Consider the following 26,574-nt stretch of genomic DNA (forward strand, 5'->3'; position numbering starts at 1 on the left):
TTTTCTGCACATTTGTTTAAAGTTTTGTTTATTATTATTATTATTATTAGTCTTAGATTTCCATAGAGTCAAAAGATTCATTGCAGGAGGTTTCATTCTTACACATAGCTTTTACTGTAAATTAAATACATTCACTGTTTCTGAGGCAATTCCAATGACTTGTCACTCTCCATGCAGAAAACCTACACCTCATTCCTTTTGATCACACTTTCTTTATGTTGCTTCCAGGGATGACCTCTTGTTCTCCCTTTGTTTCCATCCATTTTGTGAAAAATCTCATCCAGTTTAATCTGGTATAACTTCTAACTAATATGTCTCAATCATGCCCATTCCTCTTCCTTTTATTCACTAGACTTCAAATTGTATTTCCTCAGTCTGTCTTTATACTCATCATTCTAGAGACTAGAACCCACCTTGTCATCTCTCTGAACCTTTTGAAAGCTAGGTGACCAAATCTGCACACAGTAATCCATGCAGAATCATAATATCCTTACTACTGCATGTCAATGTCCTCTGTATCATTGCCAGAATTTGCTGCTGCCCTACCAATCTTAGCAAAATGTCCCTGAAATTTCAGATTACACCATCATCACTCCCACTTCCCTCAGTTTTGATGCAGTAATATATTCTTCATTTCAGTTAAATTCACTTGATTTTGATATAACCACTAAAATAAACATATCATATAAAATTAACATTATAAATTAAAACATGATAAATTATGGAATGAAAGAATAATAGAAGCTAGAATAAAAATAGATAGAAGCTATTTAGCAATAATTGGTTTATATGACCCAGAAGAAGGAAGAGAACAGGATAATATTGATTTATATAATCAGCTACAAAACATATATAATAAAATAAATAAAAATGATTACGTAATTTTAGCAGGAGACTTAAATGCAAGAATTGGAAACACGAAAATTAATAATAATATAAGAATACATGGAGAACATACTCTAAACAGCAATGGTAAAAAATTGATTGACTTTGTAGTTTATAATAACCTAAAAATAATGAATTCCTTCTATAAACATAAAGAATACATAAATATACTTGGGCAGCAAGAGGATGGAAATCAATATTAGATTATTTTATATTAAATGAAAAGACATCAAAATTTTCACTGGATATTAGAGTTCACAGAGGATATGAAATAAGCAGTGACCACTTCCTTGTTAAAATAAAATTAAGATTACCACCTAAATGGCTACAAGTAACAAGAACAGAAATAAAATTTGAAACATTTGTTTATAAAACTAGACTATTGAATGACACAAATTTACAATGGCTATATGAACAAAGAATTAACCAATATCTAGATAAAATAAAACAAACTGAAGAAATAGAAATAGAATGGCTTAATATAAAAACGATACTAAAGGCAGCAGCAAATTAAAGCTTAGGAAAGACCAAAAAATTCAATAAAAGGAAAAAACTGAAGATCTGGGATGATACAATCAAAGAAATAATCAAAAAGAAAAAAGAAGCCTATCACAAATGGTTAAGCAGTAAAAGATTAGAAGTTGAAATAGAATATAAAAGAATAAGAGCCATAACTAAAAGAGAAGTCAGAAAAAGACATAGAGAATCTTGGAACAAATTTGTTTCTAATTTAGAACATGATTTATTTAAAATAAGACCCAATGTATATATGATTTTGAAACACTTAAATGCAGATACCAAAGAAAACATAAAATTAAACCCTGAATTGAAATTAGAAGAATTTCTAAATTACTACACAGAATTGTGGACAGACAAATATTTTAAAAAAGACAACTGGCAAACAATTAATGAAAAGGAAATAACTAAAGAAGAAAAGAATTAGAAATCAGCCTGAAAGAAACAAGAAACGGAAAATCACCTGGAGAAGATAAGCTAGGTTCAGAACTATATAAATATGCAGGAACAAGACTCAAAGAAAGACTGTTACTATTTTTAAATAAAATTTATTCAACTGGTATCCCCCCAATAGAATGGAAAAAAGCAATTGTGATTCCTATCTTTAAAAAAGGTAATAGAGATGGCCCTAAAAACTATAGAGGTATCAGTATACTAAATTCCTGTTATAAAATATATAGCAGAATCTTAAATAGCAAACTAATGAAATATTTTGAAAACTTTATTTTAGAAGTATAGAATGGATTTAGAAAAGGACGATCATGTATAGACCCGGCCTTTTGCCTAAAATTAATAATAGAGAAAGGAAGAGAATACAATTTAGAAACATATATTGTATTTATTGACTTTGAAAAAGCATTTGACAAAGTTAAAAGAAACATATTATTTAACATATTAAAAGAAAGACAAATACCAAATAATATCCTAAAAGCTATCACAAGTATATATGAAAATAATCAAATACAAATGAGATTAAATCACGAGCTATCATATACGGGAGAGATAAACCAAGGGGTGCAACAGGGATGTTCCCTCTCAGCAACTCTTTTTAATATTTACTTAAGTGAAATAATAATAAAATGGAATAAAAATTTACATCAAGGTATTAAACTTTCTCCTACAGTGAACTTAAACACTCTCCTTTTTGCCAACGACAAATAATAATTACAAATTCTGAAGATAACTTACAGAAAGCTATTTTAGATCTAAATGAGATATCCAAAGATTATGGTATGATAATATCAAAGAAAATCAAAAACTGTGGCTCCTTTAAAGGACAAGATCCTGCAAGAACTAAAATAATAATAGATAACAAGATCTTAGAACAGTTGAATTCATTTAACTACCTAGGATGTATGATCACATGTGAAAATGAAAAAGATATAAACGTAAAAATTGCAAAATATTTAAAAATAACAGGTGTAATTAACTCTATATTTAAAACAAATCAGACTAAAAGTATACAATACATTAGCCCTACCAGTCTTAATGTATGGAAGCGAAATCTGGACAATAAAACAAAAAGACAAACAAAGATTAATAACAGCAGAAATGAAGTTTATGAGAAAAACTGCAAAGTATACCTTATTTGATAACAAAAGAAACGAAGAAAATTATGAAAGAATTAAACCAAGAACCAGTAATAGAAAAAATTAAAAAATATTAACATAAATGGATGGAACACGTTCAAAGAATGGAAACAGAAAGATTACCAAAACAAGCCTTAAAGTACAAGCCATTAGGAAAAAGAAAACCAGGACGTCCTCTTAAACGACTCAACGATGACTTCTAAGGCCGGAACAGGCCATGTTAGACCTAAATCCTTGATATGCATGATGATGATGATGATATAAAATAAACTAAACTAAAATAATAATAAAAATAAAAATAAAATATCAAATAAACTAAAATAAACATATCTTTAGTGGTTCTGCTTTTGGAGTTTCGTTCTTATATATTGTGTTATTTTTGGGTTACCAAGAAGGCGTGGTCACAGTCGGCAGCATTTGCGGTGGAAGTGAAGATAAGTTTTTGCTATCTAATATAGTTGAATATAGCATTATATTTATATATATATGTTTATATTTAGCTTTTATTTATTTATATATATATATCTATGATACAGCGTTCATATATATTTTTAGCGATTGGTTTAGTAGATACTTGGTAGTAAGAATGATGGCTGGTGCAGCAGCAGTCACAAATGCCATTTATAATGGAGTTCGTAAATGTCACCATTTACGAACTCTATTATACGTAACGTAATAAAGGACTGTGGCATGTATACTTCCCAGGAGTTGGATATGTAGTGGGTGAGAGAGGGGGGAGTGTGCATATATGCACAAAATGCAGGCAGTGAGAGGAAATCAGTGAATTAGATATTTCGATAACCGACCTAGTTGCTTCAGGGACAGGAAATGAATGTCGGGAGACAAGTAGTGTGATAGGAGAGAATGACTGTGAAATTTACGGAGATGGTTTTGATTGGGTAAATGAATGGCAAGTAAGAGTGACTAACTTGCAGAGCTGGATAGATGAGCTGAAAGAGGAGTTGGAATGTCTTGTGAATGAGATGAGAAATATGAAAGATGAGATAAGGAGAATGGAAGAGATGTGTGCAAGATGAATGCGAATCAGAGTAGGAGTGAGAGAAGGTTTTGGGAATGATAGAAGAGGAGAGTATAGAAACAGTTGAAGAGAGGGAATGAGAGAGGGGTATTGGAATGATAGAAGAGGAGAGAATGGGAACAGTAGAAGAGAGGGGGAATGAGAGAGAGAGTTATGTGAATGATAGAAGAGGAGAGAATAGGATAAGTGGAAGAGAGGGAATGAGAGAGAGATATGGGCTTTGATAGAAGAGGAGAGAATAGGAACAGTGGAAGAGAGGGAATGAGAGAGAGTTATGGGAATGATAGACGAGGCAAGAATGGAAACAGTAGGAGAGAGGGAATGAGAAGAATGCAAGGGAACACTGGAACCAGTGCTTTTATCAGAACGATAGAAAGTGTGACTATGGCAATTAAGAGGGGTGAAAGGGTGGATGAGATGATTGTGATGGTAGGAACAAATGACTTGATAGATAATGTAAATTGGGCAGTCAGAGATATGAGATTCTTGCTTGAGGTAGTATGAAAGAAGACGCAGAGATGAAAGATAGTGTGTGTGTTGCCTAGGTATGATAGTGACGAGCTGAGCAGAAGTGCTGTAATATTGAATAACATAATAGCTAGAATGTGTCAGAAGAGAGGATTGGAATATGCGGATGCTGGGAGTGTGTTTGAGAACAGAGAGGAATTGTATGCGAGAGACCGCCTACATTTGAATGAGGAAAGGCTTAGGCATCTTGATAGATTGCTGTTCTAAATGAGTCAGTGTGTCTATACAGGGAAACTAGAATGCCCAAGGTAGCAGGGGTGACCTCTTGTGGGAATTGGTACTTGGGAGAAGGGGGAACGACATCAGGTAATGCTGAGCCCAGTGCAGTCTAGAGGGGATAAGGCTGGGTATAGAAACAGTGGCATTTTTATGCTTTATATTAATGTCAGGAGTATATGAAATAAAGGAGAGGAATTGGTGGCACTGATAGCATCAGCTTGGCCAAAGATTATTGGGATCACTGAGACGTGGTTGACAGAAGAGGATATAATAACAGGAATAGAAGTAGCAGGGTACAGCATTTTTTGGCAGGATAGGAAGGGAAAGAGTGGTGGTGGAGTACTGCTTATGATAAGTGACGACTTATGTCCTCTAAGGCTTTGGAAGGCAGTGACACTAATGATTTTGAAAGCATATGGTGTGAGGTAGGCAAGACAGGATATTTAGTGGGATATTGCTACAAACCAAGCAGCTCAGAGGGTGGGAACCAGGAGATGTTTAGTTAGTTCAGCTTGGCAAGTGCAAGAAGAAGGATTGTTATAGGAGATTTTAACTACAGCAGTATAAATTGGAAGATGCATATAGCAATAAGAGAATGAAATTTCTAGAATTCTTGAGGGACAAATGTCTTAGGCAACATGTAACAGAGGGAACAAGAGGTTCAAGAGTTTTGGATTTGGTCATAGCATCAGAAGAGTTGATAATAACTGAGATGACATCTCTCCCACCAGTTGGAGAGAGTGACCATGTGGTTTTGACTTGGAAGATGAATAGAGATGAAGGAGTATCAAAGAGACTGGAACATATGTGGAATTATAAGGCAGGTGATTATAATAGTCTTAGACATCAACTTGGAGAAGTTTCATGGAGGGAGGAATTGGAAGGCCGGGATATCATTAGTGCTTGGGAAATTGTGAAGGAATATTTTTTAGCAGCAATAGTTAGCTGTATTCCATAAGTGAAGAAGAGAACACAATTTGGTTTAAAGCGTATGACAAACAATATTAAACAGGAACTGCATATGAAAAAGAGGCTATGGAAGAGATATAAGGAGACAGGTGAAGAACAGATGCATGAAGAATATAAGTCACAGGCCAGGAGAGTGACTAGTATGGTAAGGAAGGTGAAACTGGAATATGAAAAGAAAATCCTAGGGAATTTTTTAGCCATGTGGCCAGTAGGAGGAAAAATAATTGTGGAAGAATGACATTGTGGGATAACAATGGGAATAGAGTGACTGATGCAGAGAACATAGTGAAATTGTTCAATGAACTTTATTGGTGTATTTCATCCTGGAACAGTAAATTTTAATACTTCAGGGATAGGGCAGGTTTGAGGTCTAGAGGTGCAGGAGGAAAGCGTGTTTCAAATACTGAGTACTCTGGATGTCAGTAAAGCTGTAGTACTGGATTGTATTTCACCAAGTTTTGAGAGAATGTGCTAAAGAACTGACAGCTCCTTTGACATGGCTTTTTAATGAAAGTCTGGCTACAGGGAATGGAAGGAGGGTAAGATAGTGCTATTGCACAAGGGTGGTAGCAGACTGGCATTGTCTAATTATAGGCCAGTTTGTGTGTCATCAGTAGTTAAGATCTTGGAGAAATTAGGGACCATATACAACATTGGGCAGATGAGGATAATGTTATCTGTGAGAGTCCACAGGGATTTGTGAAGGGGCACTTTTGTTTTACTAATATGCTAGCCTTTTATAATAAAGTTACAAGAGCAGTAGATTACAAAAGGCATATACTGCCATTTTCTTTGATTCAGCGAGGCCATTTGACAGGGTGCTTCATGATAAGCTGATATTTAAGTTGCAGCACATGGGTTTGGATGTCAGGTTGGTCAACTGGATTCAGGATTGGCTGTCCGATAGGTATCAGAGAGTTGTGTATGGTGGGGCAGTTTCAAGGAGGCAGAAGGTTACAAGTGGGGGCCTATATTGTTTAACCTTTATATTAATGACATTGTCAGTGGATTGCAGGGGGATATTCAGTTGTTTGCAGATGATATTAAGCTGGGAAGAGTTATTAGTAATAGTGCAGATGTGGTAGTCCTTCAAGAGGATTTGAATAAGCTAGACAGATGGGCAGATGAATGGCAGTGTCAGTTTAATTCAGCAAAATGTAAGGTCTTGAGGTTTGGGACACATTGATGGGATGCTGCTTACTCTATTGGAGGAGCTATACTGGAGGAAGCAAGGGAGACAAGAGATCTAGGGTTGATGATTGATAGAAACCTGAAATTCAGGGACATATTGCAAAGGTGGTGAAGGTAACTCAGAGGATTGCTGCAATAATGAGAAGGACTCTGATCTGCAGAGATAAAAGAGTTTTCATTCCGTTGTATACAGTGGCGTATTTAGATATTTCCCATCCCTAGGTCCACAGAAAGTGCCACCGCCCCATATTTAATGAACATGTTGATTTACATGCATAACCTATTTATATCGTAAATTCGTAATATAAATATAATTACAAAAATGAGAGCCCGGAAATTTCCGCCAACCCTCAAAATTTGCCGCTGTAGGCCCGGGCCTATTCTTAAATACGCCACAGTTTGTTATAAGACCCTGATCAGACCACACTTAAACTATTGTTCTTAGATTTGGTCCCCAGGATTTGAAGGGGATATACTAACTGTGTGAAAGAGTACAAAGGCAGATAACAAAGATGATTTAAGGACTGTACAATGTTAGTTATGAGGATCTACTGAAGGAATGTTGACTGCAAAATTTTGTGGATAGAAGAAGGAGAGGTGATATGATTGAGACTTTTAAACTGTTGAGAGGTGGTTACAGGGTTGACACTGGGGAGTTCTTTCACTAGGTTGAACAGCAGGCAGGAGTGATGACAAGGGGCCATCCCCGGAAGTTACGAAAGGAAACTGTGAGCGAGAAAAATGAGGAGTGGTTTCTTTGCCCGATAGAGTGGTGAGAGCGAGGACGGTCAATGAATTTAAGGAGTGGTATGATGGACTTTGTGTTTCCCTAGGAGGGATCTCCCATGATGAGTCTTGATAGACTTGTGTTTCCTAGGAAGGACCTTTCGTGATGAGTCTTTAGACTCTTTGGAAGCCTAAATAATAATAAGAACATATTTTTATGAAGTTTATTGATATCTAAGTATTTACTGAGCAATGATAATTTCATTTCAGTAACAGGGAACAGTTGAATTTCATGACTTAAACAGGACTATCTCAGACATATATAGGACTGTTGTAGACAAATATGGAATTAAATTGAAATTTAATGTCCATATTTGTTGATGGTCAATTTTAGTAACTATAATGATGTCCTCGTTGAATTAAATTATGAAATGGGTCTATTAATCCACATTTAGCGTGAAAAATGACTTACTGATATGAAAATTAATTGATGATATATTACATAGCTTTTTTAACTCAAAATTGAAGTACTTGTTTTTCAACATGAGTTTAATAGAAAATCATTTATAAAATATTACTCTTTAACAGATTTTTTTTTTTTTTTTATCCAGTGATATTAGGATAATATCACTGGATAAATAACATTGTGAATTCCAAACTTGTATAAAGAAAGTTGCTCTTGTTATCCTCTATGCAAATAACCTACATATTCTTGTATACCATGTGATAAAAATGCCATTCTTGAATAACGTCTGTTTTTTTTTTTTTTTTGGACTTTTTGCTGTTAATTTCAGTTAAATTACATGAAGTAGCATTGTGCATTATCTCTCTATCTATAATTTTTCAAATTATGAAGGAAAAATTATGTCAAAATGATATGTGAAAACTTGCTTTGTCAATAAGTATCTTTTCATCTTTTCATATCAATGCAATTATACTTTAAATTGTATAGGCTTACATATGACAGAGTCCCAGTTTATTTTTATGTAAATATCGAAACCTTTTATATGAAATAAAAATTACTGTGTATGTATCTGAGTGCATACATATTTCATTTTGTTGTTTTACAGAAACAGTATTCTGCTGATGTATCTCAACTTTCATGGATGAGAAAAGTAAAAAGTTTTGGACTACATCATACCAGGGTAGGTAATGAGTTTATTTTAGACAGTTCTAAAAATATAGCATTCGTATCTGTTATATGGTATTGGTTTAAATGAGTTATATGGTATTGGTTTAGAGATACTTAGGGTAGAATATTATAGATAACTTTCAATTGCTGATATGAAGACCTCACAGAGATATAGTTAATTAAAAGAACACAACATTCTACAAGTTTAGAGTATATAGACAGTAGGGAAAAAAAAGTACAGAATGAAAGTTCTGCTTGACAGTAATCAACTAGCAGTTATTTATTTATTTTTTCAACAACCTCCATCAAAAAAAAAAAAAAAAACATACACTTGAACCCACAACTTTGCCACCTCTGTGTGTGTTTTTCAGGGCTTCATCAACATAAACACACAACCTATTCATGATGTAGAAATTTTATTTATGGATTTGGACTTCAAGTTAAAGAAAGATTATTTAATAAATTAATTTGGACTGTTTTCATATGCATCTCTTGCATAGATTTCATAGCATACATCAGCGTTTCCCACATTTTTTCTATGACGGAACATTCACAAATCCTGAAATTTTCACAGAACACCTTGGTTATTTTGTAATGTATTAATAATTAATTATGGTATAATCATAAAGAGTATTAGTACACTTATGTATACGGTGTGACATGTTGACAAATATAAAATTACATTTAAATCAGTTATCAATCACTGACTAATGAAATCTTGTAGCATATTGTAGTTTTCTCAGGCCAACATCATTAAATTAATTTGTGCTGATTTTCATTGACATATTCCATTCTGATGACCAAAAATTTATAATATTATAAGTACTTACAAGTGAATGCAGACTTTTTTTCCCTGTGTGCTGGTAGTTTTCTTTTTGTACATCCTGGAGATTGCTTTGTAGGCTGGAGATGGATAAATCACTATCTGTTGCATCACAAACACCTTCAATAAGAGATTTCTTAACACCAAAATTAAACAAAGTCCCTTATCTCTTATTCATATTAAAATTTAAATCATCTGTAGGCCTATTACTTTTAAAAAATCATTTCAAAACAAGCACTTTCATCCTACAATACAAACTTGCGAAGAAAGTATTCAGTATTACTAGATTTGGAACTGAATACAAACTACCTTGATCTTCAATTTCAGTTGAAAAATTTCCTTTATACTTCCTTGCATTCATTTGCAACACAGATGTTATTTCGTTCAGTTTTGAGAACAGAGGATATACCGCCTATTGTTGTAATCGACTTGCAGGCAATTTTTATACCAAAGTACTTATAAACATGCAGTATTCCCTTTCCTGAATGTTGAAAGATTTCGATGTGTGAAAATTAATGATAATTCATGAATATTTCCATGTTTAAAAATATGCGGCTTGTTCACTGACCTTTGCAGCACAGATGCTATTTCGTTCAGTTTTGAGAACAGAGGATACGCTGCCCATTGTTGTAATCGGCTTGCAGGCAATTTTTATGACCCGGTCATAAACAGCGGTATTCCCTTTCCCAAATTACTTCCATGTTTAAAAATACACAACTTGGTCACTGACATCACGGAACACTTATTCACTTTCTGCAGAACACCAGTGTTCTGTAGAATGCAATTTGGGAAACCCTGGCATACGTGATGTACATACACATTGTGGTGGGGCTTGCATAATTGTAGCTGTTAAGAAAATTATTTACAACAAATTTTCTTTATGAAAATAGATGGTTGAAATGATTGTTTTTCAGCTCACTATCTAATTAAAGTGTTAAAGTGCTAACAAAAGTACCAAAGGCTAGGAAGCTGGTGTGTGTGTGTGTGTGGGAGGGGAGGTAATTGGTTAATAAAAGTCCTTGATTGATTGAGAACAATCTGTCAAAAGTTGAGAAAATAGCATATAATTGTTTCTTTTCAAATATGAAGCATTTTGAAGGGCTCTCTTCACAAGAATCATAAATGAATCTCTTAAAAGTAAAAGTGGCAATGATGGATGACTTGCCAGGTTTTTTTTTTTTTTTTTTTTTTCCCCCCCAAACTGATTATCTGGTTAATATTGATGGCATGATCCAAAAATACTGATTTTTCTTGTGTGAGGAAGTGGTTATTCACATTCATGGAGAGAAAATCTAAGGGAAATCTACGATTCATTCTTTTCATTTTTAGGCACCTTGATGTATCATTTATCCATGTTAGCACTAAAATTTTTCTTAAAGATTTCTATGCTGTTCACAGCTATGTTTATGATGTTTCAGAGATGATGCCATGATATCTGATAATCTCTGCCAGTGGCAGAAGCCAAATAGCCTAAATGTGCTGTATGTATGTGTGTGGAGACGAGAGAGACAGACATTGATCTGATATCAAGAATTAGTGCTGATAGGTAACTAGCAGTGGTGGTGGTGTTTCATCTGTATTAATATTTATGTCACTTATGCTTGCTGTCGTTCATCTTTTAAATCAGGTTTGTTGAAGATGCTTATGACATGTTAATCAAAAATTTTATGAATAAAGAATTTTTTTTTAAAAACTTAAATAATAAGCATTTAATTTCTCTTATAGAGTGATGATATTAGATGGCTAGTTCTGAACCAAGACATTTAAACATGATTTAGGAGGAACTAAAATGAACTGAAAACTGAACTGTCAAAACATTAGTATCTTAGTGTTTCAAGATTCTTTTGACTTTTTTTTTTTTATTGAAGATCACCTCCAAAAGCATGCCTTCCATGCTTTTGGAGGTGATTTGGATTGAGCGTCTCAGCAAGAGTTGCAGAAGGATGATGTCAGGTGGTCATTTTTGTCTGAAAGCTGTTTCAGGAGTATTGTCTGGATTGCAGAGCAAGTGAGATGGAAGCAAGGTATGTAGCAATTCATCCAGTTTCTTTTGCAAAGGACCAGGTGGCATGATTGCTATTTCTACAAAGAACAGGTTTTCTGCATTTAATTCATTTGAAGTCATATTTGGATTGGTTGATAGTTGCTGAGAATGTTGTTGATAGGCTGAGAATGTTCTTGAATTTTTTTCTGTAGTTACTTGTCACGTCTCTTTTTGCAGATCAGACTACTATTTTTTTCCACTCATGAGAGTGGAAAGCAATCAAGGAATTATTTCCTCTGATTGCTTGATTGCTTTTCACTCTCATGAGTGGAAAAAAATAGTAGTCTGACCTACAAAAAGAGAAGTCTTGGAAGTTGTCTCTCATTGTGCCATTGTAACTACAGGGGACTTTGGCAGAGAACAGCTGAGAGAAACGGATTCCACAAGAGAGGAATTGATACAAGGCAGTTATTGCTTTCATTAAATATCTTGACATCTCTTCCAAGTTGGAAGCCATGCTGAGATATTTGAGGGGATGTATGCTTATATATGATAATGAGATATATATGCTGAGGGGACTTGGGTATTTGAAAGTGCTGGATCTAGTGATAGCATTAGAGTTTTGTTCATAACCAAAGTAGCCATGTTGTCTCCAATTGGAGAGAGAGTGATTGACCAAGGCGATTGATGAATATGTGGATTTTTATTTAAGAAGAGATATATGTGGAACTACAGGGCAGGTGATTATGACAAGCTAAGGTGGCATTTTGAAGTGCCAAAGCATAAACATCTTCAAAGGGTAAGGGATAGCTCATGAAAGATGTTCAGACATCCTTTGATCATCCCAATCTAACTCCTACTGACTTGTTCTCATGACCAGGTCATGAGGACAAGTCAGTAGGAGTTAGATTGAGGAGTAGTATCATTAAGTAGGAGCTGTACAAAAAAAGTTTTGGATGGTATATAAAGAGAAAAGTGAAAATCAGATTATAAGAGGAAATTAGCTGAGCAGGCCAAAGGAAATCCCAAACACAACTTTCATTATGTGGTGAGTAAAAGGAAGAATGACTGTGGAAGGAAAACTTGAATAATTGCTTATGGCAAGAGGTAACAGAAGCAGATGAAATAATTGAGTTACTGAGTGACCACTTTGCACGCATTTATCATCCAGATAAAGATAGTGCAGTGATGATAGATATGACAAGAACCGATGTGGGTGTAGCAGTTGATGAATTGGAAGCACTTAGAACATTGTAGAATCTCAATGCAAATATAGTCATGGGATAGCATCCTATGTATTATTATGAGAATATACAAAGAAATTACATTTCCTCTGACTAGACTGTTTAACTTAAACCTCATTTCCTGTAAAGCCCAAGGAAGGCAAAACAGTTTCACTGCATATAAGGCTCCAAAACAGAGGTAATGAATTAAAGATGTGAATTAGAGGTAGAGGTGTGCATCCAATTCACAATTGAGATTGAAAAACACTAACACTTTCTTTTCTGGATACACTTGTCACATGTTTTTCCCTCAATCTGTCTTTCTTCCATAGTCTACAGTTATCTCAACCCCCCCCCCCCACACACACACACATGTGGGCCAGTACATACAGTAAAACCATGTCACCGTCCAACACAGGTATCATTAGCACACTCAAAAATAGGGCTCTTACAATTTGCTCTGAAGAGCAGGTTGGGAAATATGAGTTTTAAATAATAAGCACTACATTAATAAAGAATAATTACAACAGGGAAAACAATCAACAGACAAATCCTTTGCAAGAATGTAATCAGAAATAGGTTACAGTAAGTTCAAGGTCATTTCTTACATTAGAGGAATATCTGAGAAAATCGAATACTTCAAAAATACAGTAGGCTTCATTCAAACTACCCACAAAATTAAAGTTTACTCAGTTCTAAGGATCACTTCCTCCCCTTACCCATCCAAGGGGAACCATATCAGTACACCTGTACATTATATATGTGCCCTGTTTATCCTGCATAGGATAAACAGGGCACATTAAATTCCGTTATTATGGAAAATCAGTTCATTCTGATCATGCACTTCAAATGTGGCAAAAAAGCTTGTGAGATGCTAATCCATCATTCCAGTCTCAACAGAAATGATCTCTTAACTGTCCCAAACCCTTGGGACAGTTAAAAGATCATTCTTGTTGAGTCCATATAGCACTGGGAATAGGACAACAGAAGAAGAACAAAACTGCAGAACTCAAACAAAAAAATCTCCAAACACAAAACTGTAGTAAAAATAGAAATATAGGTCAATATGTAACCAGTTGTTGATGGACAAGAATCAAAACTTAAAAATTACAGAACTGTAAAAAAAAAAATTAAACCCTAACCAGTAGCAATTGATGTAGTTTCACTTAAGTATTTAATTATTTTTTTTCTTTTTTTTTTCTTTTCAATTTCCCTTTGCCAGAGGTCAAACTGGACTCAACAGTTGACCAGAACAATGATGCCCTAACTTACTAGTGTATACCGATGTCATTTGTGCCTGTGTGCGTATTCTTGATGGAAAGGTCAAAATACTGAGTGTTATTTTATCATAGTTTAAAGTAAGTGCTCTAACACTGGAGTTTGTCTCCATAATGCTATACATATTGTATTTATTATCTCATATAACTGAAGTGCTGTGGATACCTTCATGAGTCGGAATTTTATTTAAAGAAATTATTTAATTTTAATTAAGGAAAAGATATAATACATTCCTATATAGAGAGGACTAGTGAAGCTGAAGTTATTTTGAATAGTTAAGCATTAATATCCTATTTTAGCAGTGCTAATCTACTATAGACTAAATGAAAGCAAGCACCCAATGTGAGTAGAGAAGGATGACAGTAGAGTATTCTGAAGTTTCATTTATATATGTAAAAAAGTGTGTATATATATATATATATATATATATATGTGTGTGTGTGTGTGTGTGTGTGTGTGTGTGTTATTTCACTTTTTCAGATTTTTATTAATGTGCTTTTTTTTTTTTTTCCAGAGCAGAATAAAAGCAGTATCACCAGCTAGAACAGTAGTTATGCTGACAGCTCAGCCTATAACGGAAATTTCTCCAAAAGCTTCTAAATGGGTTGGTAGATGGCTTATTGGATGTAGTGGAATGGTATTTGGTGCTGTAATTCTTGGAGGAATTACCAGGTTAGGACTATTTTTAAGCACTGTTTTTGGAATTGATGCAGTTACATGTTTAAGAATGTCTGCAAGCTGATATTCTACAAGTTGTGACAGTCATCTGTTGCATTCACCAAAATGTTTAAGGTGTTAGCTCTACTGATATGAACTTTGAATAATTCTGTTTAGAATGCAAGGAGCATTTATAAGTATTTTACAAGTGAGATTGAGTTAGCTAGTCTCACATAGAAGTGAAAGGAATTTCCCTTCTGGAAATTTTTTGTCATCTTAGAAAACTAGTAAACTGCCCTTAGAACCTGTGTAGTTAACAGACATCATAGCTATAGTTGCTTTGATCATAATTATGACCACACCACTGATATGAATGCTTAGATATAATAATTTCAGTAATTTGTATAAAATTGGATTTTATTTTTATTTGCCTTTCCAGTATCTTATTTAATCATTATTTTATTCTGTATTTGTCTCCTCAGTATAAACTCCTATTTTTGGTTGAGAATAATTCTTTCTCTCTTTCTCTTTCTTTCCACTTGTTTCTCTTTTCTGCTTTTAAGCATTCTTTGCAAGCTAAATGAATGCTATTTGATATGCTTGCTCACTATATATTCTTCATATGTTTTATTTCTCAAAACAGTTGACAGATTTTGAATCTTGATAAAATCTAATATTGGGAATTCATGTATTTATCTCTTTTACATCTTTAGGATTTATTTTCCTCAATTTTGTATCAGTTACACATGTGTTTTTTCCACATCCATAGCAGTGCCATTGCTCCATCATCCACACTGGCTGTCATACCCTCTCTTAAACTCATTCACACTAGATGCAGTCATCACTGCAACAAACTGTTCCATTCACTCACTCACTGCTCTATAAAAGAAAAATCTAACTCTCAACCCTTTCTTCCAACTGCACAAGCACACACACACACACTCTCCTCTCTCTCTCTCTCTCAACTTCCACAGATGCCCCTTTATTCACCCATTTATTTATTCATTCCTTCATCTGTTATATTTGCACGACAACCAGTCATAGCCTTTAGTTCCTACATCTAGTCATTCTGCTTTTATCAGAGGTAATGTCACCTGTATATTCTTACATGAATTAATAGCCTAGCAATAAACAACAAAAGTACATGATAACCACAGTAATTAACTTTAATGAAAGTACATTTGAAGATAACAGTACATTATCAATGTCAAAGAACAGGAACACAAGGTATATACAACAATTGGCTTACCAATAAAAATTGGTTGCCACAACTAAAAACTAATATATTAATAAATAATATTCGTCAACATCAAATTCTTGACATATACCCTCAGGGGTGTAAAGAATCTTATGATAGTACTACATGGAAAAGTTACATCACTACTAACTTCCTATCAACAATTTTCTTCCAAATTAGCCTGTAATCTGTCAACATTCCAGTATTATCAGATTTTATATTTCTGTCTTTTAACACACTTTTTAATGTATCAATCCACCTACATCTTGGTCTTCCTGTTTCACTCACTGTCTGTGAGAGAAAAATCTAGCTCTCAACCCTTTCTTGACCACACACACACACAAACTTATCTTCCACAGATGCTCCCTTGTCCTCTCCCTACCTTCCATATAATGAAAAAGTTCATCAACCAATATATTACAACACTCATTATAAAGTTTATAGACTCTTTCCTATCATTCCTCTTTCTCAAATCTACCAGTGTCTGCATTCCACATAATTCAATCTCTCCTTGTAATCTACATGCCATAATCCTGATATCACATTTGTAACTCTTCTTTATAGTCTTTCTGCAGCTTCTTTACCTTCAAAGAAATCAGGAAACCAAATCTGCAAACAGTAACCCAGGTGCAATCATATTTGAGAAAGACCATGTAAAGAGGCAAAATGACCTCCATATCTTTACATGTTAATGTGTGTTTCCAACATCACAGTTATCCTGTAGGTTGTATTAGCAATTTTTGCTATGACCAATGAACTTCCATTTATTATCCACTGTAATTCCAAAATCTCTGGCTGTGTTAGTTATTCAAAGCATAATTCCTCCAGTATAATATGCTGGAAGTTTTTTTTCCACTTGGTTAGATTATAAATTATATATTTAGTTTAATCCTTTATCCAAGTGTAAGTAAACAAAGTTTGTACCTGAAGTATCTTCAGCACTGGGGCAACTCATAGGTGGACAAAGCTTCACATCACTTGCCTTAGTATCCCATAATGCAAAGCATGTCTCCTTGCAGACATGTATAATGCTATGCATTATGGGAAGGGTCACTACCCAGACTGGTTTCGACCTTTATTGAGGTCTCTTCAGTGGGAGCCAGAGGTGATACCAAGGGTGAAGCAATGCAGAAGTCATATTTACCTATACGAGTTGCCATATGGGATACTAAGGCAAGTGATGTGAAGCTTTGTTCACCTTTGCTATGAATTGCCCCAGTCCTGAAGATATTTCAGGCACAAACTTTGTTTGCTTACACTTGGATAAAGGATTAAACTAAATATATAATTTATAGTCCAACCAAGTGGGAAAAAACTTCCAACATCTTTCTCTAATGCAGAGTAATTTAATCATAAAGTGTGACACCTTTTGGCAACTCGTATAGGTAAATATGACTTCTGCATTGCTTCAACCTTGGTATCACCTCTGGGTCTGGCTGCCACAAGAGACCTCAGTAAAGATCAAAACTGGTCTGTGGCAGTGACCCTTCCCATAATGCAAAGCATTATACATGTCTGCAGGGAGATGTGTTTTGCATTATGAGATACTAAGGCAAGTGATGTGAAGCTTTGTTCACCTTTGCTACGAGTTGCCCCAGTCCTGAAGATACTTCAGGCACAAACTTTGTTTGCTTATACTTGGATAAGGGATTAAACTAAATATATAATTTATAGTATAATATGCCATTAAATATCTCATCAAATGATGTGATATCAAATGCCCTTGACTACTTGGAGATACATTCTATTCCCATTTTCTCCAGTTTATGCAATAGCCTTTCATGTGGTATCCTATCAAATGCCTCATCAAAGTTTAGGTATCATACCGTATTTATTCCTTTTATCCAACTCAGCTGTAACATTATTATGATATTAAATAAGAGCAAATTGCTGAGACATAAACCTTCCTTCAGGAAACCCATGCTATTCCTTGCAAAGTATAGCATATTTGTTAACCCATTTCTCTATGCAAGTTCTTACCAACTTTTCTAAAATTGTCACAATCACTCCAGAGATATTGTTAGGTTGATAGTTACCTGTCAGTCTTTGCACCACCCTTGTGCAATGGTATTATCATATATTCTTTCCATTCCTGTAGGATATTTTCTGAGCCGAGACTCAGATTATACAAACATGGCAAGGGACTAGCCCCTTTAGTATAAGTGCTGATATCCCATATGCCTCTTGATGAATTCTTATCCAGATTATGTGACAGCTCTACAAACTTCTTCCCATGCACTACCATCTCTTCATCCAATGTAGCATTAGTATTGTTGACATAAAAACATATTATACACATAGATATTGTACAATAAAAACAAGGATAATTACATAAAATATTTGATATTATTTCAATGCAATCTTTCTTCTTCTTTTTTTTTTCCCCCCTAGGCTTACAAAATCAGGATTATCAATGGTAGATTGGCATATCTTCAGAGAATTTCCACCAATTGGGAAAGCTCAGTGGAAGATAGAATTTGAAAAATACCAGCAATATCCTGAATTTAAACAGTAAGTAATTTTGTTAGCATTTATGCTAAAATATATTATTAATTTATACAGTATTTTAATTTTGTGTTATTAAAATATTCTTTGTAATAGGAGAAACGAAGAGATGACTCTTGAAGAATTCAAGTGGATTTGGTATATGGAGTATGTACATCGTATGTGGGGTCGCACTCTTGGTGTCATATACATTTTCCCTGCAACATATTTTTGGTATAAAGGATGGTTTACCAAAGCTATGAAACGAAGAGTGGTTGTATTTGGAGGCCTCATTCTGTTTCAGGTAGGAACAATTTGTTTTTAAATATTGAAACCAATTTTACATAGCATTGTTTTTTAGATACTTGCTGTATTAAAACCTGGTTGATGTGATATTGGATAATATAACAGTAATAATAGTATAGTATATTATAAAATAGGATAACTGAAGATAGGCATCATCATTATTGTAAGAAGCATCCATAGAAATGAAGTGGACCCAGCAGAGATATTACAGAAAAACTTTGTTGACATAATATGGACTTCAGGATGAAAAAAAATGTATGTCTTACATCTGATCATAGTAGAAGGGATAGATTCTTTAACATATTTTCTTGTCAGACATTTAGCTAAACTATTTAAGGGCTTGACAAAAGCAATTACCAACCTTTGTTAAAAACTCTGAGCATTTTGTTTCAAGCATCAGCAATATCATCCTTGATGGACGTGACATTTTAGCATGCTTTGATATAGTTAATCTGTTTACCAATATTTCTACTGATTTACTTGCACTGCTACAAGATAAATTCTCTAAGAAGGTTATGGCACTTCTCTGATCTGATTTTTCCTTTCAGTCATTTCTGACCATAGGCAGCTTTGTAGGCATTGCCCACAAAGTATTCCTGGTGAGATTTTTTTACAGGGTAGTTCACCATTGCTTTCCCCAACTTCCCAATTTTATCCGGGCTTGGGACTGACATATGGCTGGGATGTATTCATGACTGTAATCCACATGTGTTCACAGGGCCAGTTTGCCTGTTCTGGGGGATGAAAATCCAGAGTTTCTGGGTGAAAAAAACCCCTACCTCCTTATGAGACTGGCTAACTCACCTTTAGTCAAAAGAGACCAGATAAAGGTTCTTCACATCACTGATGGGAATCGAACCAAGGTCTTTCCGACCAAAGGGCTTCATCTATACTGACTGACTGACACTGTATTTTATCTGGATATTTCAAATACAAAGACACGATATACAAACAGTCCTCTTTTGCCAGTTTCAGCAAATCTTTATATGGAAACATTCAGAAGCCAGGTCCAGGAAGAATACTATCATAAACCAAAATTATGGAAAAAGTACTTTGACAATATATTCTTAGTCTGGAACCATGGACTACCTTCACTTCTCTTTTTCATGAGTACCTGAATTGTCAACAACCTAACATAAAATTCACCAATGAAATGGTTCACTCCCATTTCTGGACCTTCTACTAACCAAGGAATGTGAAAAATTAAGTCTATATTTCGAAAGCCTACATTATAGACCTCAAAAATTAGGCATTATTTCCACATTAAGAGCAAAAGCCCTCCAACTCGTTACTGATAAGGATGAACTAGCCAAAGGATTTCAACATTTAAAAAACAAACACTTTCTTTCAAAACCACATCATCTCTGACTACTACTACTCAACCGAACATGAGACCAGAGAAATTTCTAATAAAAAAGAAAACAGAAGATTCATCATGCTTCCATATATTAGCTCTATTTCCATAAAACTAACAAAAGCACTTGAGGAATATAAAATCAAAGTAGTATTTACCCCCCCCTTATCAAGATGAGATCAATACTCTTATCCACAAAACCTCGACAGAGCTCACATCATCTGGGTGTTCATTGTTTATCGGCTATGGTGCAATTGCCATTCATCTTACCATAGACAGACAGAAAAATCCATTAAACAACATATCGAAGAACACATTCAAAATATTGAATATATCATAGGTATGAAGCCTCAGCTTTGTCATCACATGCTATATTGAGCTGACCCACAAGACATTTTGCAAATGAGACATCAAGTGTTATGGGATGAATTGTAACTATTAAACTGTTGCTGTGATACAATGGAGAGAAAAAATCTGTGAGTCTTTGGAAATGGCATAGATCCTAAAGATCTAAATATTAAAGTATCAACTCATCTGAACATTCTAGACTTCATTAGTCAAATACGTGCATGTGAAGGTGTATATATGCACAATGTTCTGAACAATGCAACATACAATTAGAAATATTTTAAAATAACATCAGTCTCTTTTATAACTGCATAATAGTTACCGCATTTGTTAGTCCATACTGTTTTGTCAAGAAACAAAACAGTAAGGAAGAAATCTTTCACTTGAAGAAATCCTCTGCAATTAGGATGGAATGTCATGTTATCATCTTATCCCAGTGTTCTGAATTATAACCTCTTAGTTACATACTCATGAATCAGCAAACACACTGATATATATATATATATATATATATATATGGGAATAAATTTTTAACTTGGGTATATTGTATATTAGGATAACCAAGCAATTTTATATGCTTGGTTATTTTAGCTCCTAATCCCAAGTATGCAAACAATTAAGTTTGCGCCTGAAACAAAGTTCAAGTCTAAAGATGGTACAACACCAGGGCAACTCATTGTAAAGGTGGTTAAAGCTTTGATCACTATTCTTAGTATTTTCCCATAATGTAAAGCACATCTCACTAGAAGATGTATACTGCAATGCATTATGGGTGGGGTCACTACCCAGACCGGTTTCGACCTTTTTTGAGGTCTCCTCAGTGAGTAGCTAGACCCTAAATACCAAGGTTTTAGTAATACAAAGCCTTATCAACTTTACCTATATAAGTTGCAACAAGGTGTATTAAGTTTTAATAAAAATCTCTGGAGGAGATATTGATGGGAATAAATATACCCAAGTTAAAAATTTATTCCCATCAATATCTCCTCCAGAGATTTTTATTAAAACTTAATACACCTTGTTGCAACTTATATAGGTAAAGTTGATAAGGCTTTGTATTACTAAAACCTTGGTATTTAGGGTCTAGCTACTCACTGAGGAGACCTCAAAAAAGGTCGAAACCGGTCTGGGTAGTGACCCCACCCATAATGCATTGCAGTATACATCTTCTAGTGAGATGTGCTTTACATTATGGGAAAATACTAAGAATAGTGATCAAAGCTTTAACCACCTTTACAATGAGTTGCCCTGGTGTTGTACCATCTTTAGACTTGAACTTTGTTTCAGGCGCAAACTTAATTGTTTGCATACTTGGGATTAGGAGCTAAAATAACCAAGCATATAAAATTGCTTGGTTATCCTAATATATATATATATATATATATATAGTTCTACAAAGTTTTACAAAAGTCTTAGCTTATAGGCTTTGTACGACTCTAAGACCTAGCACAATCAAAAGAACAGGCAGGCTTTCGAAGTAGCTTTAGTACAATGGACCATATTCAAGTTGTACAGCAGATTATTGAATGGTGTAATGAATATCAGTTACCATTATGTCTTGGTTTTATTGATTATGAGAAAGCCTTTGATTCAGTAAAAACTTGTGCAATACTTAAAGCATTACAAAACCAACAAGTGGAAGAGCCATACGTCAGGACCATCAAATCAGCATACACCAATGCCACAGCTGCAATTCATTTCAATGGAAACATCTCTACTGTGGAAATACAGAGAGGTATAAGACAGGGTGACACAATATCTCCAAAATTATTTACAGCATGCCTAGAAGAAATATTCAACCTTCTTGATTGGGAAGGGAAAGGTCTGAAGATAAATGGAAGATATTTAAGCCATTTACGCTTTGCAGATGACATAGTTATCTTTACTTCAACTGTACATGAATTACAGTCTCGTATCCATAAACTCCAAATTGCTAGCAAAACAGCTGGCCTAAAGATAAACCTAAAAAAGACCCAAGTTATGTTCAATAGCTATGTCCAACCAGAAATAATAAAAATCAATAATAAGAAATTAAACAAGTTTAAACCTAAGATATATATACTTAGGACAATAGATATCAACGGAACAAAATATCATGGACAAAATTAAAAGATGCATGATGCTTGGGTGGAAAGCATTTAAAATTGCATTCAATATTCAAAAGCCAACTATCATTATGCCTGAAAAGAAAAGTTTTTAACTACCATTATGCCTGAAAAGAAAAGAAAAGGCTGTGAAACATGGACACTAAATGTAAAGGAAATTCAAAAATTAAGAACAACATAATTTAGTATGGAAAGAAGTATGCTTGGTATCACAAGACTGGATCACAAAATGAATACATGGATAAGAAATCAAGCCAAAGATCTCTGACATCATAGGAAGAGTGAAACATTTGAAGTGGCAATGGGCTGGGCAAATTGCTTGAAGACAAGATCAATCAGCGACAGAAGAAGCACTGGATTGGATTCCATGAGAGGAAAAAACTACCATGACGCTGACTTAAATCGTGATGGATTGATGATATCATCAGATTTGGAGGAGTGACATGGGAAAGGAGAACCATGGACAGGCAGTTTTGGAGTAATCTTGGAAAAACCTTCATCCAGTGGGTGGATCAACAATGGCTGATGATGATTATATATATATATATATATATATATATATTAAAGAAACTTAAATGACTAAAAGCTGAGGAATAACAAAATAGAAAAACTATTTATTTTGAATGCGTGATAGTTTCATTTTGCACAAGAGGTGAAACTAGTCACTAATATGCTATATATTCTTGTACCTCTTGGGTGTGAGATAAATATTAAAATATAAGAATAATATAAATTAAAAAATATTAAAATATACATATAAAAAAAATCTTTCAACTTTAAGACTTCATTGGGTGCATAACATGAAAAGAGAAATACAAAATATACATTATAAGAGAACAACAGTTATAAATTTAGTTACAAATGGACTCTGCTGACATTTGAAGACATTCTGGATCCCGCAGTATTGTCGAGAATGTTCACACGGGTATGATCTTATGTGTGCAAAAGTTTGGATGGCTGAGAAGTAATAATTAGAGAGGTTATAGCTTAGATTGGTATTAAGATGAACCAGATTGAGGATAATTTTTGTTGATGCAATAATTCTTCCTTGAAGCTCATCATAGGATCTAAAAATGTATCTGCTTTGTTCCAGATCACTAGGTGAGTGATGGTATCTTCATCAGGGGTTATTAGAATTAAGAATGCGATTAGATAGAATGGTGGCTCTAGTTCTGCCATAGGTAACGTCTCTTGCATGGTTCTCTAGATGTGGCTCAGTGGATTTTTCCATCGGACCAAAATACAGCACACAGCACATACACCAACGATGGTAAATGCCTGGATATTTTAAGCTGTCATGTTTAGGTGTTTTGCTATACCAAGGAAGAAACGGAGTTTGGTTAGAAGAGTGAAAGTAGTGCAAATTTTATATTTTTTGAGAATTTTGGCTTTTGGTGAAACAGAGCTGATATATGGAAGAGATATAAAACCTTTTACGTCATTATTATCTTTAGCACAGTGAGCAGGTGGATTGAACATGAGGTTATTAATAATCTGCTTATAATAACTTTTGTTCTTTGGTGATCTCTTCACCAAATGAACTGAGGAATGAAAAGGCACCTTTACCCATCTGTTCCAGCATTACACAATCTCTTAATTATCTTCCTGTATTTTTTTCCTCTTTTGATTCATAATTTGTTATTCTTTTTGGAATCCTGTTTGATGCATTCTATTCATATGCTGCATTCATTTGTTAAATTTTCTGTTGTTTGTAAAATTGGTTCTCATAGTTCTTGTAAAATTTTTTTTTTATGTAGTTTAGTTTAACTTTTGCATAAGTTGCTTAAAAACTTCATTTCTGCTGATGTTATTCTTCATTGGTCTATTTTTTTCATTGTCAGTGTTTCACTTATACATAACAGGTTTGGCTAAAACATTGACTATTCATAATGTTCTTTGTACTAAATTTGTTTTAAAGGTATCATTAAAACATTGAGCAAAGCTAATAATAATGTCAAATATCTGTTTGATTTCTGCTCTGGACATGCACTGGTTATTACTAACACCGTGTTCCAACATAAAAATGTGCATAAATTCACATCGAGAGACGAGGCAAGGAATAAGAAAAGTCTCATTGACTATGATATTGTCGATAATGTTAAATTGTGAATGAAACTATGTTGTGTAATTTAATTTTTTTCATTCACATTTAACATTGCTTATTATGTATTAATCATGATTTGTATAAAAATTATTTATTATTCCTTAATTTAGGATTACTATTTAAATATTTATTCTAAACTTAACCTACTATTAATTTATTAAGCAATAATATGTGCAGAATTTATAATAACTAAAATATATATATGATGTAACGAAAAGTATTATTATAATTAATTCTATACGTAATGAAAAAGCTGATTAAGTAGCTCAAATATTCTGTTTATTCTTATTTGTGAAAATTTAATGTTATGTAATCACTCATGTAGTAGTAGAGCATTGTATTACATTAGCGAAATGTTTGCGTTCATTTGTTGTCATGGAGACGCATGAAATAAGCACGAGTCGAAGAGAGCGTGACCTTCGGACTGAAAGGAGAGGAAAAAAATATAAGATTTTTAATTAGAGAGAGGAGAGGAAGTTTTTGCGGAGCGAGAAGGAAGGTAGGATACAAGCAAAGGAAGTGGAAGAAAATTATAAGTTCTCTAGGGCAGAAATTCATGAGAATAGTGTTTAGAAGTGAGCCAAAACATAGTGAATCATATACTTAGCTGCAAGTGAAGTCAGCTGTGTTGTAAAGGAAAATTAATGCCGTAACCGGATAAATAAAGAACTGGACATTCAATGGAAAATTCTGATTAGTTCCAGTTAGTCTAGGATTACGTCTTAATTCTATGTTGCCCTGAGAAGAATTATATTGAGATTAACTAGTTTGAGAAAAGTAAACAAGGAAAGATATCAGTGCCTTATTGATGTGTTTTTTTTTAGAGTAGTGAAGCGCGATTAACAGTAGTTCAGTTAAATCGTTGGAGAAATTTTTATTAATGTGTTCCGCTAACGTAAATAAGTTAATTCATAAGTGTGCTCACAATTAATTGATGTATTGAAGATTGTATCTAATAAGAGTAGTCATACTTGTTTGTTTATTCTAACATTAACATATCTTCGAAGTTCAAAGTCCGAAATAAGATTGCTTGGAATATTGTCTACCTTGATTAGTGCTTCCTGTGAATTTTATACATTAAGTACATCTGATAGATATGTGGAGACTGATTAAATAAGAAGTTTCGTTTTATTAACTTGAGTTAAGAAAGCTTGTGATTTTGAAACTGTGAATTGTATGTGAAAGTTTAGAACATTGAATTGGCATGAGTGACTTAGCAAGATGTATTAAGTTGATTGTATTGTTTCATTTTAAAGCAGAATTCTTGTATTTGTTATATATATCATATATTAAATGTTTTATTTTGTTAATCTAAATATTGTGTTTGCCTGAATTCCTTTTTATTGCACTGTTCATAAATATTCGAATCTTGCAGGAACCCCAAGTGGAATAGGTAAATAATTCGGCCTAAATAAATGAGGAGACTGCTAACTTAATTAAGAATTGATCCTACTATTTTATATAGACTAATCTAAAAATAGGGTGGCGCAGTATAATTATAAATTTCCCTACTTTTGGATCGGTGATCAATTTATAATTAGTTGTTATATTGATAAGAGTGACTTGAACCAAGATGGAGGATTTAGAACATAACATGAAAATAGAACGTCACGACAATAACGATGTTTTCTCCCTGGTACAGGATACTAGAGTGTACAGAGGATTTGAAATTGAAAGTAATCGCTATTTAGTCATGAGCAGCATAAAATTGAATTTCATATTGAAAAGAAGAACGTGTAAGAAAGTTTTAAAGCGAATAAAAGTTGAGCAGCTCTCAGATGTGAACAGTAGACTAAAATACACATACATTATTCAAGGAAAAATGAAAGAGTTTAAGAACAGAAACCAGACCTTGGAGATTCACTGGCAAGTCCTGA

At 33.9% G+C, this 26,574-nt stretch overlaps 1 protein-coding gene across 2 annotated transcripts in view; it reads left to right on the forward strand.

The window, feature by feature from the left end:
• The window catches only part of LOC150107256 (heme A synthase COX15), a 159,849-nt gene that overhangs the window by 11,842 nt on the left and 121,433 nt on the right, over nt 1–26,574 (forward strand). For both annotated transcript variants that reach the window (XM_090391762.1, XM_090391761.1), the window contains exons 2-5: nt 8,733–8,807; nt 14,617–14,774; nt 18,388–18,507; nt 18,598–18,784. In XM_090391762.1, the coding sequence (XP_090247888.1) occupies nt 8,733–8,807; nt 14,617–14,774; nt 18,388–18,507; nt 18,598–18,784 (540 nt within the window). The remainder of the gene's footprint in view (nt 1–8,732; nt 8,808–14,616; nt 14,775–18,387; nt 18,508–18,597; nt 18,785–26,574) is intronic.

This window comes from Typopeltis vanoorti, chromosome 4, assembly GCF_054136105.1.
Source record: "Typopeltis vanoorti isolate ZY-2024b chromosome 4, IOZ_Tvanoo_1.0, whole genome shotgun sequence".
NCBI lineage: Eukaryota > Metazoa > Arthropoda > Arachnida > Uropygi > Thelyphonidae > Typopeltis > Typopeltis vanoorti.